Source organism: Amblyomma maculatum, chromosome 10, assembly GCF_055883805.1.
Source record: "Amblyomma maculatum isolate TAMU_Amacu chromosome 10, ASM5588380v1, whole genome shotgun sequence".
Lineage (NCBI taxonomy): Eukaryota > Metazoa > Arthropoda > Arachnida > Ixodida > Ixodidae > Amblyomma > Amblyomma maculatum.
The window spans coordinates 31,055,057-31,067,406 of NC_139353.1; the positions used below are offsets into that span (position 1 = coordinate 31,055,057).

The following is a 12,350-nucleotide window of genomic DNA, read 5'->3' on the forward strand; positions in this document are numbered from 1 at the left end:
TACGTAATACGAACGAAAGGTGACTACAGCCCGTATTGAAACAGGCCAACAAAGGCGTACGCTTGCGCAAGCCCTCGGCCCTCCATCTTCCTCCAGAAAAGAAAGAAAAACGCTTGCACAAAAGAAAAATACATTAAAGCGCTAAACAAACACCTAAATTGCGAATAAAAGAGCTTCTAAAAGGAAAGTAACGAGAAGCTAACACGCAGCGCGCACACCGCCTCCTGTGCGGATGGGCGAAAGGTGAACAAAATGAACCTTCGAGGCTGGCCTGGTTCAAGTAAGAGAAACACAGGAGCCATGGGGTTGTCAGCGTGCGGTGCAAGAGAAAGCAATAAAAACGCATGCACGCACATGCATAAGTATACCAACGCGCAGAAAGAAAAAAAAACAGAAATAAAGTTTGTGCACTGCGTTTTTCTTGAAGAAAATGAAACGAGTATATCGCATGATTAACAGGGCGAACGTGGGCAGCGGCTTACAGAGCGGCTGGTGTGTCCATTAAGGCGAGCGTGCGTGCGCGTGTGTGCCTTCACGCTTAAGCGCCTCCGCCGCCGCCACCGTTGAAGCATTAAGGGTCCAGCGAGCTCCGCTGCCGCCCGCGATTGCTGCTGCTGCTGCTGCTTGGGACACCCTCGGCTTAAATCGATTTCCTCTTCGTCGTCGTCGATTTCGGGTTGGAATAGAGGCAACACACACACACGCTCGACCTAAGAAACTGAGACCTCTCGCCCGTCCATTCATCTCCCTCATCCTCTTACATATCCCCCAAACGCGCGCATGCACACACACACACACACACACACACACACACACACACACACACACACACACACACACACACACACACACACACACACACACACACACACACACACACACACACACACACACACACACACACACACACACACACACACACACACACACACACACACACACACACACACACACACACACACACACACACACACACACACACACACACACACACACACACACACACACACACACACACACACACACACACACACACACACACACACACACACACACACACACACACACACACACACACACGGCACAGTGACGTATGTACTCTCTTTCAAGACAGCAGCAACTACACGCGCAGAGGAACCTATACATACACAGCGCCCCCGTAGAAGCGGTCGTCTTGCCGTTAATCATTCCTTTGAGCCGGAGCGCTCGACGGTCATATGTTTGCACAGGAAGAAAACGCTCTGCCTTTCCACCCTCCTTGCCCTTTCGCCTTCCTTTTCTTGTCCCTTATCCCAGCCTTCGTTACTTGATCGCCTTGTTTTTTTCTTCTTGCTTCTTGTTCGTCCGTCCGTCCGCTGCTCCACTCAGTGCGTGTGCCACACCGGCGGGAAAGCCACCGGGAAAATAATAATAAGAAAAAATACAGTACTGGGGTGCATAAAAAGGATCTTCTTCTCCCAGATAAGGCGCCATAAAACTGAGGTCCCGGCCATTCGGAGCGCGCTTATATACATTATACCTTCGCTGTCGGTCGGCAGCCGTCCGCTACATATAGTGCGCTGTGTAGCTGGATTATGTCTTCGTCCTTGTCGCCACATTGGCTCCGTTTTATTTCCACTCTTCCTTTTTTTTTCGCCAGGGAGGGGGGGGGGGGGAAGGGGCAGCGGAGGCTCTTGGTTACGCCCCGACCAAGGTATGTGCCCCAACCAGATAGGCACGGTTGCCTCGGCACATGTTCTCTGCGGGATCACCACGTGTTGGCGAATAAGGAAAGCTCGGGTGCACCCGAATGGGCGAAGAAATAGCCGCATGATACAAGAGCAAATTAGAAAGGCGTACACTGATCCCCGTGCACTGATCCCAAGAGCCTGAAAGCGCGCAACTATATAGTCCGAATAAACTGGCGATAAGTTATAAGCGCATGTTTCCATAGTTCCCAACCGAAAGCTTCTCGGACACACACACACACACACACACACACACACACACACACACACACACACACACACACACACACACACACACACACACACACACACACACACACACACACACACACACACACACACACACACACACACACACACACACACACACACACACACACACACACACACACACACACACACACACACACACACACACACACACACACACACACACACACACACACACACACACACACACACACACACACACACACACACACACACACACACACACACACACACACACACACACACACACACACACACACACACACACACACACACACACACACACACACACACACACACACACACACACACACACACACACACACACACACACACACACACACACACACACACACACACACACACACACACACACACACACACACACACACACACACACACACACACACACACACACACACACACACACACACACACACACACACACACACACACACACACACACACACACACACACACACACACACACACACACACACACACACACACACACACACACACACACACACACACACACACACACACACACACACACACACACACACACACACACACACACACACACACACACACACACACACACACACACACACACACACACACACACACACACACACACACACACACACGGGCGCGCGCGCACACAGCTAACTTCTCGGGAGTAAGAAAGAAGTACTGGGAACTAACGCTGACGACCATGAACAAAGAGTAGGTTGTACACAGTGGAACATGGATGCAGTAGAGGAGACCTTACAGCAAGGTATCGATGCAGTCGCTAAATATCTTGACAAAGTAGGGCACCTTCCCGCCTCATTTCCCGGATTCCCCGAGTGAGCTGGCACCCATATCACCTGAATTTCTCTGTATGGTTGCCTGGCCGGTTTCAGTATTTTCTGTGCTGCAGTTGAGATTCTGCCCCCCCCCCCCCCCCCCCCCCCCCCCCCCCGCAAAGCTACGGACCGCAAATTTAGAATCGGAGAAGATTGTATCAGTGTCGGTGTTAGCTATGGCTTGTGCCACAGCTGCCTCTTCCGCAGTTTCCGAAGATTTTGTCACTACCGACCCTGATGCCCGCAGCCGCCCGTGTACTTCTTCCACCGCCAGTGCGAACGCTTTGCTAGTTGTGTATTCTGCCGTGTCAAAATAGACAGCTCCTTCGCTCGTTGCGTATGTTTCGTGTAGAGCTATTGCCCTAGCTTTTCTCCTTCCTTCGTGGTAAGAAGGGTGCATATTTTTTGGTAGTGGTTTGATCGTCAGGCGCTTGCAAAGGAGTTTGGGTAGCTGTGTTTTCGTGTCCTCGGGTGGAAGTTCCACGCCTATATACCTAAGCGCTCTAGTATGGCTCTGCCTGCCTTGGCACGCTTAAGTCGTTCTTTTTTCATTGTGACCACCAACGGGAATGACGGTCAGAGGAAGCGTTACAACTCAAGGAGAAATGTTCCCGTTGCTTCCGCGGTGATTGAGAAGGCCGTGGATGTTGCCTCGAGACCGGCTGTTGCCTCTGCCTCTGCCTCGAGACCCGCCGTGGATGTTGTTACCCGTGGAGCCATCTGTCAGGTCACAAGCTCACTACTCAATGGTCACTGAAATTTGTCGTGTGGAAGGGGCGCATCTTGATGACCATCGACAATTTTGATGGCCATCGACTCTATGGACATTGAGATTGCCCGTGTGACGAGGTATTCCAATCACGCCGCAAAATAGCCCGGCTGTGCCTTTTTCATAAATTTTACCATTCATCACTAGGAAACTGTGCCATCATGCCTTGTCACCGCGTATCCCATCGACTTAACCACAATAAAGTAGTACACCCACCATCCGCAAATACCACTGCACATCTAAATGCTTTTTTCGTCCAGACAGCAAAGGACTGGAATCGCCTTCCTGCCGACGCAGTTCATCACGCTCATCCAGCACACTTCAAAGCATTCATTGAAAGACTCGCCAATGAACTGTAACAGCCCACCCCTCATGTAATACCCCACCAGGGGCATTTGAGGTATAAATAAATAAATAAATAAATAAATAAATAAATAAATAAATAAATAAATAAATAAATAAATAAATAAATAAATAAATAAATAAATAAATTACGTAAACCCTGCTGCTGTGAATATCGGCTGCATGACGACCAAGTGGGAGAGACAACGGCTGCATCGTGTCTCAAAAGAGAGTTATAGCATAGCTCGATCCGCCACTGTGACCCGCTACCGCATGCTGCCAAGTGCACCCGCGCTGACGGATCTCCACGCGGCAAATCGGTGTGCACAACTCCGGTATGTGGCGCCATCTGCCGCTCTCAAGACGACCTGGGCATGCGCAGTGGAACACGTGGTCGCTGCCAGCGGCAACGGATCGCGTTATGCGTAAATAATGTAGTGCACCTTTCAGGTGCCTAAAGTGACCACGAAAAAAGACATATAGAGTATGTGCGGCTGAAAAGTGAATCCGTCCTCCGAAGCATCGCGTTACGATCGCTTAGTTTCTAGGGGTGTGCGAATAGTACTTTTTCCAAACCGAATCGAATACGAATAGTGCACTCTTGCTATCGAATCGAATACAAATAATGTAGCTAAAAAGCGAATCGAATACGAATCGAATAGTGAAAGCAGCGAATCGAATACGAATCTATGTTCATATCACTATGTTCATATCACTTGTACGTTGATTACAAAACATTAAAAAGTGTCTGAAATTCAATTTTATTCAAAATGCTGTTTGATATATAGTTCAAAACAATGTACAGCTGCGTCAACCTTGACTACAGGCGAGATAAAGTCTAAATATTTAAAAGAAAAAAGATTGCACAGAGCCATAAGCAAAAGAAAATAGCACTCAGTAAAGTCAAGTGGAGTTGGCAGGAGTTAATAAAATTACTAGATGCAACTTGGCTAGAAGTACAGCCTGGCACTACTAGAATGCACGACTAGAAATTGAGTACAGTCAACATGGCATCAGTCAAACAACATCACATCAACTAGGTCAAGACTTTCTCAGACTAGTCATTAAAAATTTTAAAAATGCTTGACTAGATTAAGGCTCTAACACTGCGGGGAAATCACACAGAAAATGCAGATACATGTCTAGATTAATCTGCAGTTTTTATTTGAGCCTTTAATGACTACGATTGAAATTTGTTGCAACAGTTATGAGAAACGACCATTCACAAAGATAAAATTTGATATCCCAAAAGGTGGAACATTAGAAGTAGTGCAGATGCAGTGAAACAAAGCGCATTTCACAAAGCGAATTTCTCGGCAGATTAGAGACGTGTGAACTATGACACGACTACGAGAAGTTGCCTCCGCGATTCGTGATATGTCCAATCTTTAAGAATGTTTCCATGGGAATAGACCATGTCGCGGCCACGCTGAATCATGTAAGCTCCCTAAAACGGTGATCTCTGCTTCTCGAGTAGGTTTATTGCGGCAGCAAGCTGTGCCTTCTCGGAGCTGACGCTGCCTTCGCGAGAATGGTCGAAGGTAACCGAGACGTTAATTCGTGCCAGTTATTCGAAAAGTATTCGAAAATTATTCGAAAATTTGCCAAGATATTCGAACAGTTTCGAATAATTTTCAATTTCCACTGTTTGATTCGTTTAACGAATCGAATATTATGATATTCGATTCGATATTCGAAAATTTCGAATATTCGCACACCCCTATTAGTTTCCCATCCGCGGATTTCATTTTAGCCGACGGACAAGAACATAAAGACACGAAGAAACTTCGCAGGAACACGGGAGACACAGAAGACCACCAAAAAGAGGTAAATAAGTCTTCGCAGCAAAAAGGCAAGCAGCATTGCTTCTGTGAAATGCTTGATGTGTCGCTCTGGACAAAAAGGAAAACCTGGCGGAATGTTGCGCTCTTGCTGCTACAAGAACCTTGCCCTTCCGGACGTTATTAGGTTGGAAGGACTGAAAGGCTGAGTGCTGTTATAAGCTTCGGGAAAAAGGCGAAGTGAACTGGAGGACGCTAAGAGCTGCCAGCCCTCGGTTTCGAATAACTCGACGGCTGTCTTACGTTTCAAGAAAGGAGGAAGAGCAAAAGAACAGCGCTACGGTATCCCGACTTTAAGCAGACGGAATGCCTGTCTGTTCTTGTTTTTGTTTAGGTTTGTTTTCTTCTCTGCTTTTCTCTCTCCCTGTCTTCGGCAGCGAAGAAGGCACATGCGCCAAGATGCCGACAATGCGCTCCCTTACTATATAACTGGACTCTGAAATAAAAGAGTTTCTTTTCTATTCACTTTTTTTTTTCGCTTCATCTCGGCTCCCAATCTGCTTTTTTCACGGTTTTGCGCTGCAGAACACTCAGGACTTCCACCTTTAATGCTTCTGACTTGAACGAATTCAGTTTGGGTTACGGTTTTAAAACATTTGTTAGCAGAAGAGAAAAAATAGAAAACTCACGGAAGATTTCTCCAATGACGGTCTCGCTTAAAGTATTCTCAGAGTATCGAGGAATGCCGTGGAACCGTACGGCAGCGTGGTAGCCATTGCTGAAGCGCAGGGATAACATCCATGGAATGCCGCAATTAAGGGAAAGGAGTATACGAGAAAATCTCAAGAAACAGCGCTCGGAATTTCAATGAATTCGAGCTGATCTCGAAAAAGCAAGCTTCGTTTCAGTCTCGTGCCCGCAGGACTAAGCAGTTCTTCAAATCAGTCGTCGCAGTAAGACCATGACAATGAGTGGAAAGCGACAAAATTTCTGTAATAGATGAGGTTGTACTATCAAGGGCTGAGGAAAAGAAGAGTAGGCCGAAGGAATAACGGCAAGGTACTTTGACATGTAGCCAAATGCAGTGCAACAATAAGCACGTGGCTTTACGAAAGACGCGATTTGTGAGGATGATGGTGAAAGAACAATGAAAAAAGGAAAGGGAGACTAAGATAACACTTTCTCATTAAAGGAACATTGGAGGCAGAACAGTTAGTCGGCGTCGATAGCGTAGCGCGCTCTAACCATAGAAAGACCTCTCTTACAAAAGGGTTTATATATATATATATATATATATATATATATATATATATATATATATATATATATATATATATATATATATATATATATTGCAAGAACATGGCAGCCAAGAATTTAAGACAGGAAATGATACGACAGGAAAAACGACTACAATGAGCACTGCCAAAAAATTCATTAGAGAAAGAGCACATACAACAGTCTTAAAAGAATTCGGTAATGTCAACTACACGTCCGGTAAGGTGGTTTCAACTCTCACCGGTGTTGGTTGGGAACAAATGTAATAATAATTTTGAATGATTCGAACTAATGTTTCGTGAGGCATCGAATATTACCTACCTTGTGAAAGTGGTGAATGCGGACTTAAATACGTATAGGGCTGGTTAGTAGGATGCTTTTAAACAGAAGATTGCTATAGCGTATGCATTACAGAAGAGAGACAAGCGATAATTGTTTTTCAGTGGTGCGAAAGCAGGAGCAAAGTTAACCTGATTTTCATAATGGTTGGACTGAGTTCAAGGCGTTAGCTGGAAAATGAAAATCGCTTCGCTCGGCTTTACACAGGTTCAGGTTTGAACACTAAAGATTCAAGACTAGAACAGGCGAACAAACATAACGAAGTTGCCTCCATCGCCGCCATATTTCGCAACTAAAATTCGCTCATCGACCCCGACCTTTCGCGCAGATCTTATAAATCTAATTTTCTTTTTGATGAATGCGTCCTTGCCCGTTGGACAAATGTCTACATCACAAGAAGGAGTCGGGCCATAAGCTTTTAGTAATAACAATCTTAATGGGTTTTCCCAGTGCAGCTGCTGAATGTGTTTCTTCATCCTGGCATTCGATGCGTTCCGCGAGCCTGCTTACACCCACGCCGACACCTTCTCCTTTCATAATCATGTCAATCTTGAGCATTCTTACCTCAGTCTAAAAGAACTGTCGAAAAGATAATGTGATCTACAATGGCAAGGCGTATTATTTCACAACTACAGAGCTTCCAGGAAAATACATGAGGACCCAATGTCGAAACTAAGTTCGAACACCTATCCTAACACTCGGCAGTTGCTATTGGTATCTCGGGGAAGCTTGGAAATATGAGCTGGTAATGCGAGGCTGCTGCAGATTAAGAGGCGTCACACGTGCGAGTGCACGAATGCAGACTAATGCAAGGTCACATATGCATATTGAGATGAAAAACTTAGCGAGTAGATAAACATTTAAGGCTAAGACAGCACTGAAGGTTCTATATTTGCTGACACGCCTATGAACACACACACACACACACACACACACACACACACACACACACACACACACACACACACACACACACACACACACACACACACACACACACACACACACACACACACACACACACACACACACACACACACACACACACACACACACACACACACACACACACACACACACACACACACACACACACACGCGCGCACGCACGCACGCACACACACACACACACACACACACACACACACACGCACGCACGCACGCACGCACACACACACACACACACAAACACACACACACACGCACGCACACACACACACACGCACGCACACACACACACACACACACGCACACACACACACACACACACACACGCACGCACACACACACACACACGCACATGCACGCGCATCATAGTGCGACCTCAGAAAGCCTAATTTTAGCGTCGCCTCCCGCGAGCCAAATCGGCAACGTCCGTCCACGTGTCACGAGCGACAACAAATCATCGCCACAAGATCGCGACGCGCCTCGCAACAAGCCCGATCCCGACGCCGCCACTACCGGCTCGGACTGAAGATGGAAAGGGAGAGGGGGGGAGAACCAAAGCCTCTTTGAGAGAATAACAGCCCAGGGCGCTCGGTGCCCGCGGCAGCGGGACGCGTTCAAACGGTGCCGCGTAAAGGGACCGCGCGTCGCCAACGGCGACCAGGGGCGCCACAGCCGTCGCCAGGCCAACGCCATCTTCCATATCCCTGCACCTCTCGCTCTCCTCCGCCACCTCCATCACTCCCTGCATCTTCCGCATCCCGTCGCCTGCTCCGAGAGCAGCGCTAGGCAAGGTCTTCTCTTCCTTTCCTCCTCTCTCCACTTCCTCACACTGCGCGCGCGCGCGCGCATGCCTGCCGCGCCGGCCGCTTCCGTGACGTCATCGGGTTCGCGCGCTCTCTCTCCCGTTTGCTTTCCGCCTTGAGAAGACCATAGGAGGAAAGAAAGGAGGTGAGAAGGGAGCGAGTCAAAGACAGGGCGTTGAAAGAGAGAAAGAGAACATGGGTTCCTCCGTGGCGGCGCCTTTGATGCCTTCTCTCCAGCTCTTTGTGGCCCCTCTTTTCCGCCAGCGCTACTGCTGGTCCTGAGAGCGGATGAGAAAAACAAGAGTAACTAAGACAGGGAATAGGAAAAGTGGGTGGGTAAAAAGCGAGAGCCGCGAGGCGAGAGAGAAATGCAGCGCGTTGAAGGAGGAGAAGGACGTTAAAGGGGGAAGAGTGAAACGGCTGCAGGCCTGAGCCGCCGGGGAGGGCCCAGGGGTAAGCGGCAGAAAGCGGCCTGCACACAGCAGCTTTCCTTTCGACTGCTTCAAGCCCTGGGTCTGCGAGCGCGCGCGCGCGCGTGTGCCACGCTCGCTGTAAAGGTGTTCCGAGTGCTGGCGGGAGCGACACCATCTCTTCTCCTCCTTGCTGCCGTCCGCGCAGAGCTCTCTCGATTGATGCCTTCTTCCCGCTTTGTCGCCAGCGCAGCGAAAGAAGTGTGGTGAGCGAGTTCGAAAGCCCTCGCCCCGGTCGTAGCCCTTGGCTTGTGGGAGCTCCCCTTTTCAGCCCTCACCCAGCGTCGCAAACCCACGTTCTCTCCTCACCTAAAGAAAAAAAGAAATAGAGTGGGAAAGGAGGAGAGAGATCAGCTCCAGCCTCGTCATCCCACCTCTTTCCTCCTCCGCGGGTGAAGCTGTGACGCCGGCGCTGCCGACGACTTCGGCGACGCCGACGCGACGGCAGCGGGCATCGGCAGAGAGAAGCCGTGGAGACCGCCTCTTTTGCTTTGCGCTCCATCAGCATCCGCCGCCATCATGGTGATCCTCTCAGCGCAGGAGCATCATTCCTGTGCGTCAGCGCGGCTAACAGATTCGTTCAACGCTGGATGGTCCTAAGGGCGTACGAGAACCTACCCGTGCCATATCTGACCCACCCGCCATTCGGTCTGTTGTGCTGAGCAACGGAGCACGCTTCGACAGGGACCTGGGAAATTTGTGAACGCAGTTCAGCAATCTGCTGGACATCGTGCGGGGGACTTTGAGGCAAGAAGAGGAGCGCGACGACAGCCGTCCAAGCACTGACGCGGACAAACATGTTGACGATGACGAGATCGTCTCAGCGGGGACGGCCTCCGCGACGGTCGAAGCCGTCCCCGCTCTTTGTAGTAGGCCTAGCGACGACGACGGTGTTCTTCGCCGCTCTGGCGGACTTTGCAGCGGCTCAGGACCCGCCGCACTATCCGGCGCGTCAGTTTCGGATAACGACGACTACTACTACAACGACGACAACAACGTCGGCTCCGACGTTGTTCGTCGCCGGTGCGGCAGGACTGCGGTGTGACTTCGAAGAACCGTGCGCATGGACGTGGAACGCTGGCTTCGCACTCGCCACTCCGACGGCGAACACGAGCGATCCGGCCCAAGCTGCGGGCCGCCCAAAAGGATCGCCTGCTGTGCTTCAAGTGTCGTCGCCGGCAGCGGACTCGTCGCGAAACGTGTCAGGTATGATTCACCAGTTTGTCGCGTTTGCATTGAAATGTTTCATGTTTCAGTATAAACGTACGCAACATTAACGACTGGGATTTTGTCAATACAGTGTGGTTTTAACCTTTATAACAGTGCTGAGGTCTTCTCTGAGTGTCGGGCTTAATTAAAAAAAAAAAAGTCCGAGGTTTCGATATAGGCAAAATATTTAGAAAGTGTGACGACCCTCTGATCACTTACGTCGTGGTGACCGGTGGGGATAACTATATTGCTCGCATCTTTTCGCACCAAGAGTTGATAGGAGGGTTTTCAAGTTACACCCGCAGTTAGTGTAGTCGACGAGGTCCGTATAGTCAGGTTTCCAGATTCACTTTGTGCCGCAACAAATTCATCTACAATACGTATCCAGAAAGTCGCATACGTAGCAATTTTACGGCTTAGAGGCCATATTCTGCTTTTATTAATGGCGAGCAATAGTCTTGAAGAAGGCAGTCACTGCTAACGCTGTCACTACCAAAAACCCACACTTCGATGCACGGAGATGATGAGATTGTAGCTGTGAGCCCCTTGCGGGGCTGAACTTGCTTATACTGCGAAATTCGTTGCTGCGGGTTGTCGTACGTGTCCCTAACCTGCTTCTTTATACTTTTCGCATCACAGTGGAGTGAATTTAGTGCAAATAAGTGAAAGTATTGTTAAGTCATGCAGTACTTATGACATAAAGTCATAACGTAATTAAGCCCGTAGCCCCACCATGAATATGAATGAGCGCAATGTCACATTAGAACAGCCATGGTGGTTGTCACTACGAGATAACACAGAGCCGGTGGAAGTTGAGCAAATAAATGAGAAATTTGAGCGAAACCCGTGAAACCCTCAAAGAAAGCGCAATACAAGTTTGTAGTGACAATGGGTTGGATCTCATTAGCTCCAGGTTATAATGGTTCTCCGCAAGTTCTTCATTACTCCACAACTCATAAAGTCAGTCGTGTTCGATACGTTGCAAAAGTTTCGGCATATGCTACGACATTAACGCGGCGTGTTTCTATCGACGCTACCACCGCTGCTGAACATGCCAAACTGGATCGCCATTCCCACATCGCTCAGTAGAAGCCGTCCACAGATGTGTCGACACAGCGAATCCAATTTTCGCTAAAGATGGTTTGGTCTCTCATAGCAACTCAGGCTATGAGAGACGCCGTAGTGGAGGACTCCGAAAATTTCGACCACCTAGGGTTCTTTAACGTGCACTGACATCGCACAGCTCACGGGAGCCTTGCTTTTCGCCGGCATCGAAAAGCGGCCGCCGAGGCCGGGATTCGATCCCGCGTCCTTGGGAACAGTAGTCGAGCGCCGTAACCACTGCGCCACCCCAGCGGGGCCGCTAAAGATGAAGGAAGCCCTCTGTGCTAGGCGTCTAAAGGGAAGGATGATGAATGTTCGATACGGAATAACAAAATACCATCTTCGTATCCTGTCAGGCCATCATTCCCCATTGTCCTCACGCACTGTCGAATCGGCGTATGCTGACGCGGCACGATTGGCCGTATAGCCTTCTCCCGGACGCGTATCCCGGACGTGTTC

At 49.1% G+C, this 12,350-nt stretch overlaps 1 protein-coding gene across 1 annotated transcript in view; it reads left to right on the plus strand.

Moving 5' to 3' along the window:
* The first annotated feature begins 10,384 nt into the window (after nucleotides 1–10,384).
* Alk (Anaplastic lymphoma kinase) overlaps nucleotides 10,385–12,350 on the plus strand; it is a 110,867-nt gene continuing 108,901 nt past the window's right edge. The window contains exon 1 of the mRNA XM_084581245.1: nucleotides 10,385–10,784. Coding sequence (XP_084437371.1) covers nucleotides 10,385–10,784 — 400 coding nt within the window. The remainder of the gene's footprint in view (nucleotides 10,785–12,350) is intronic.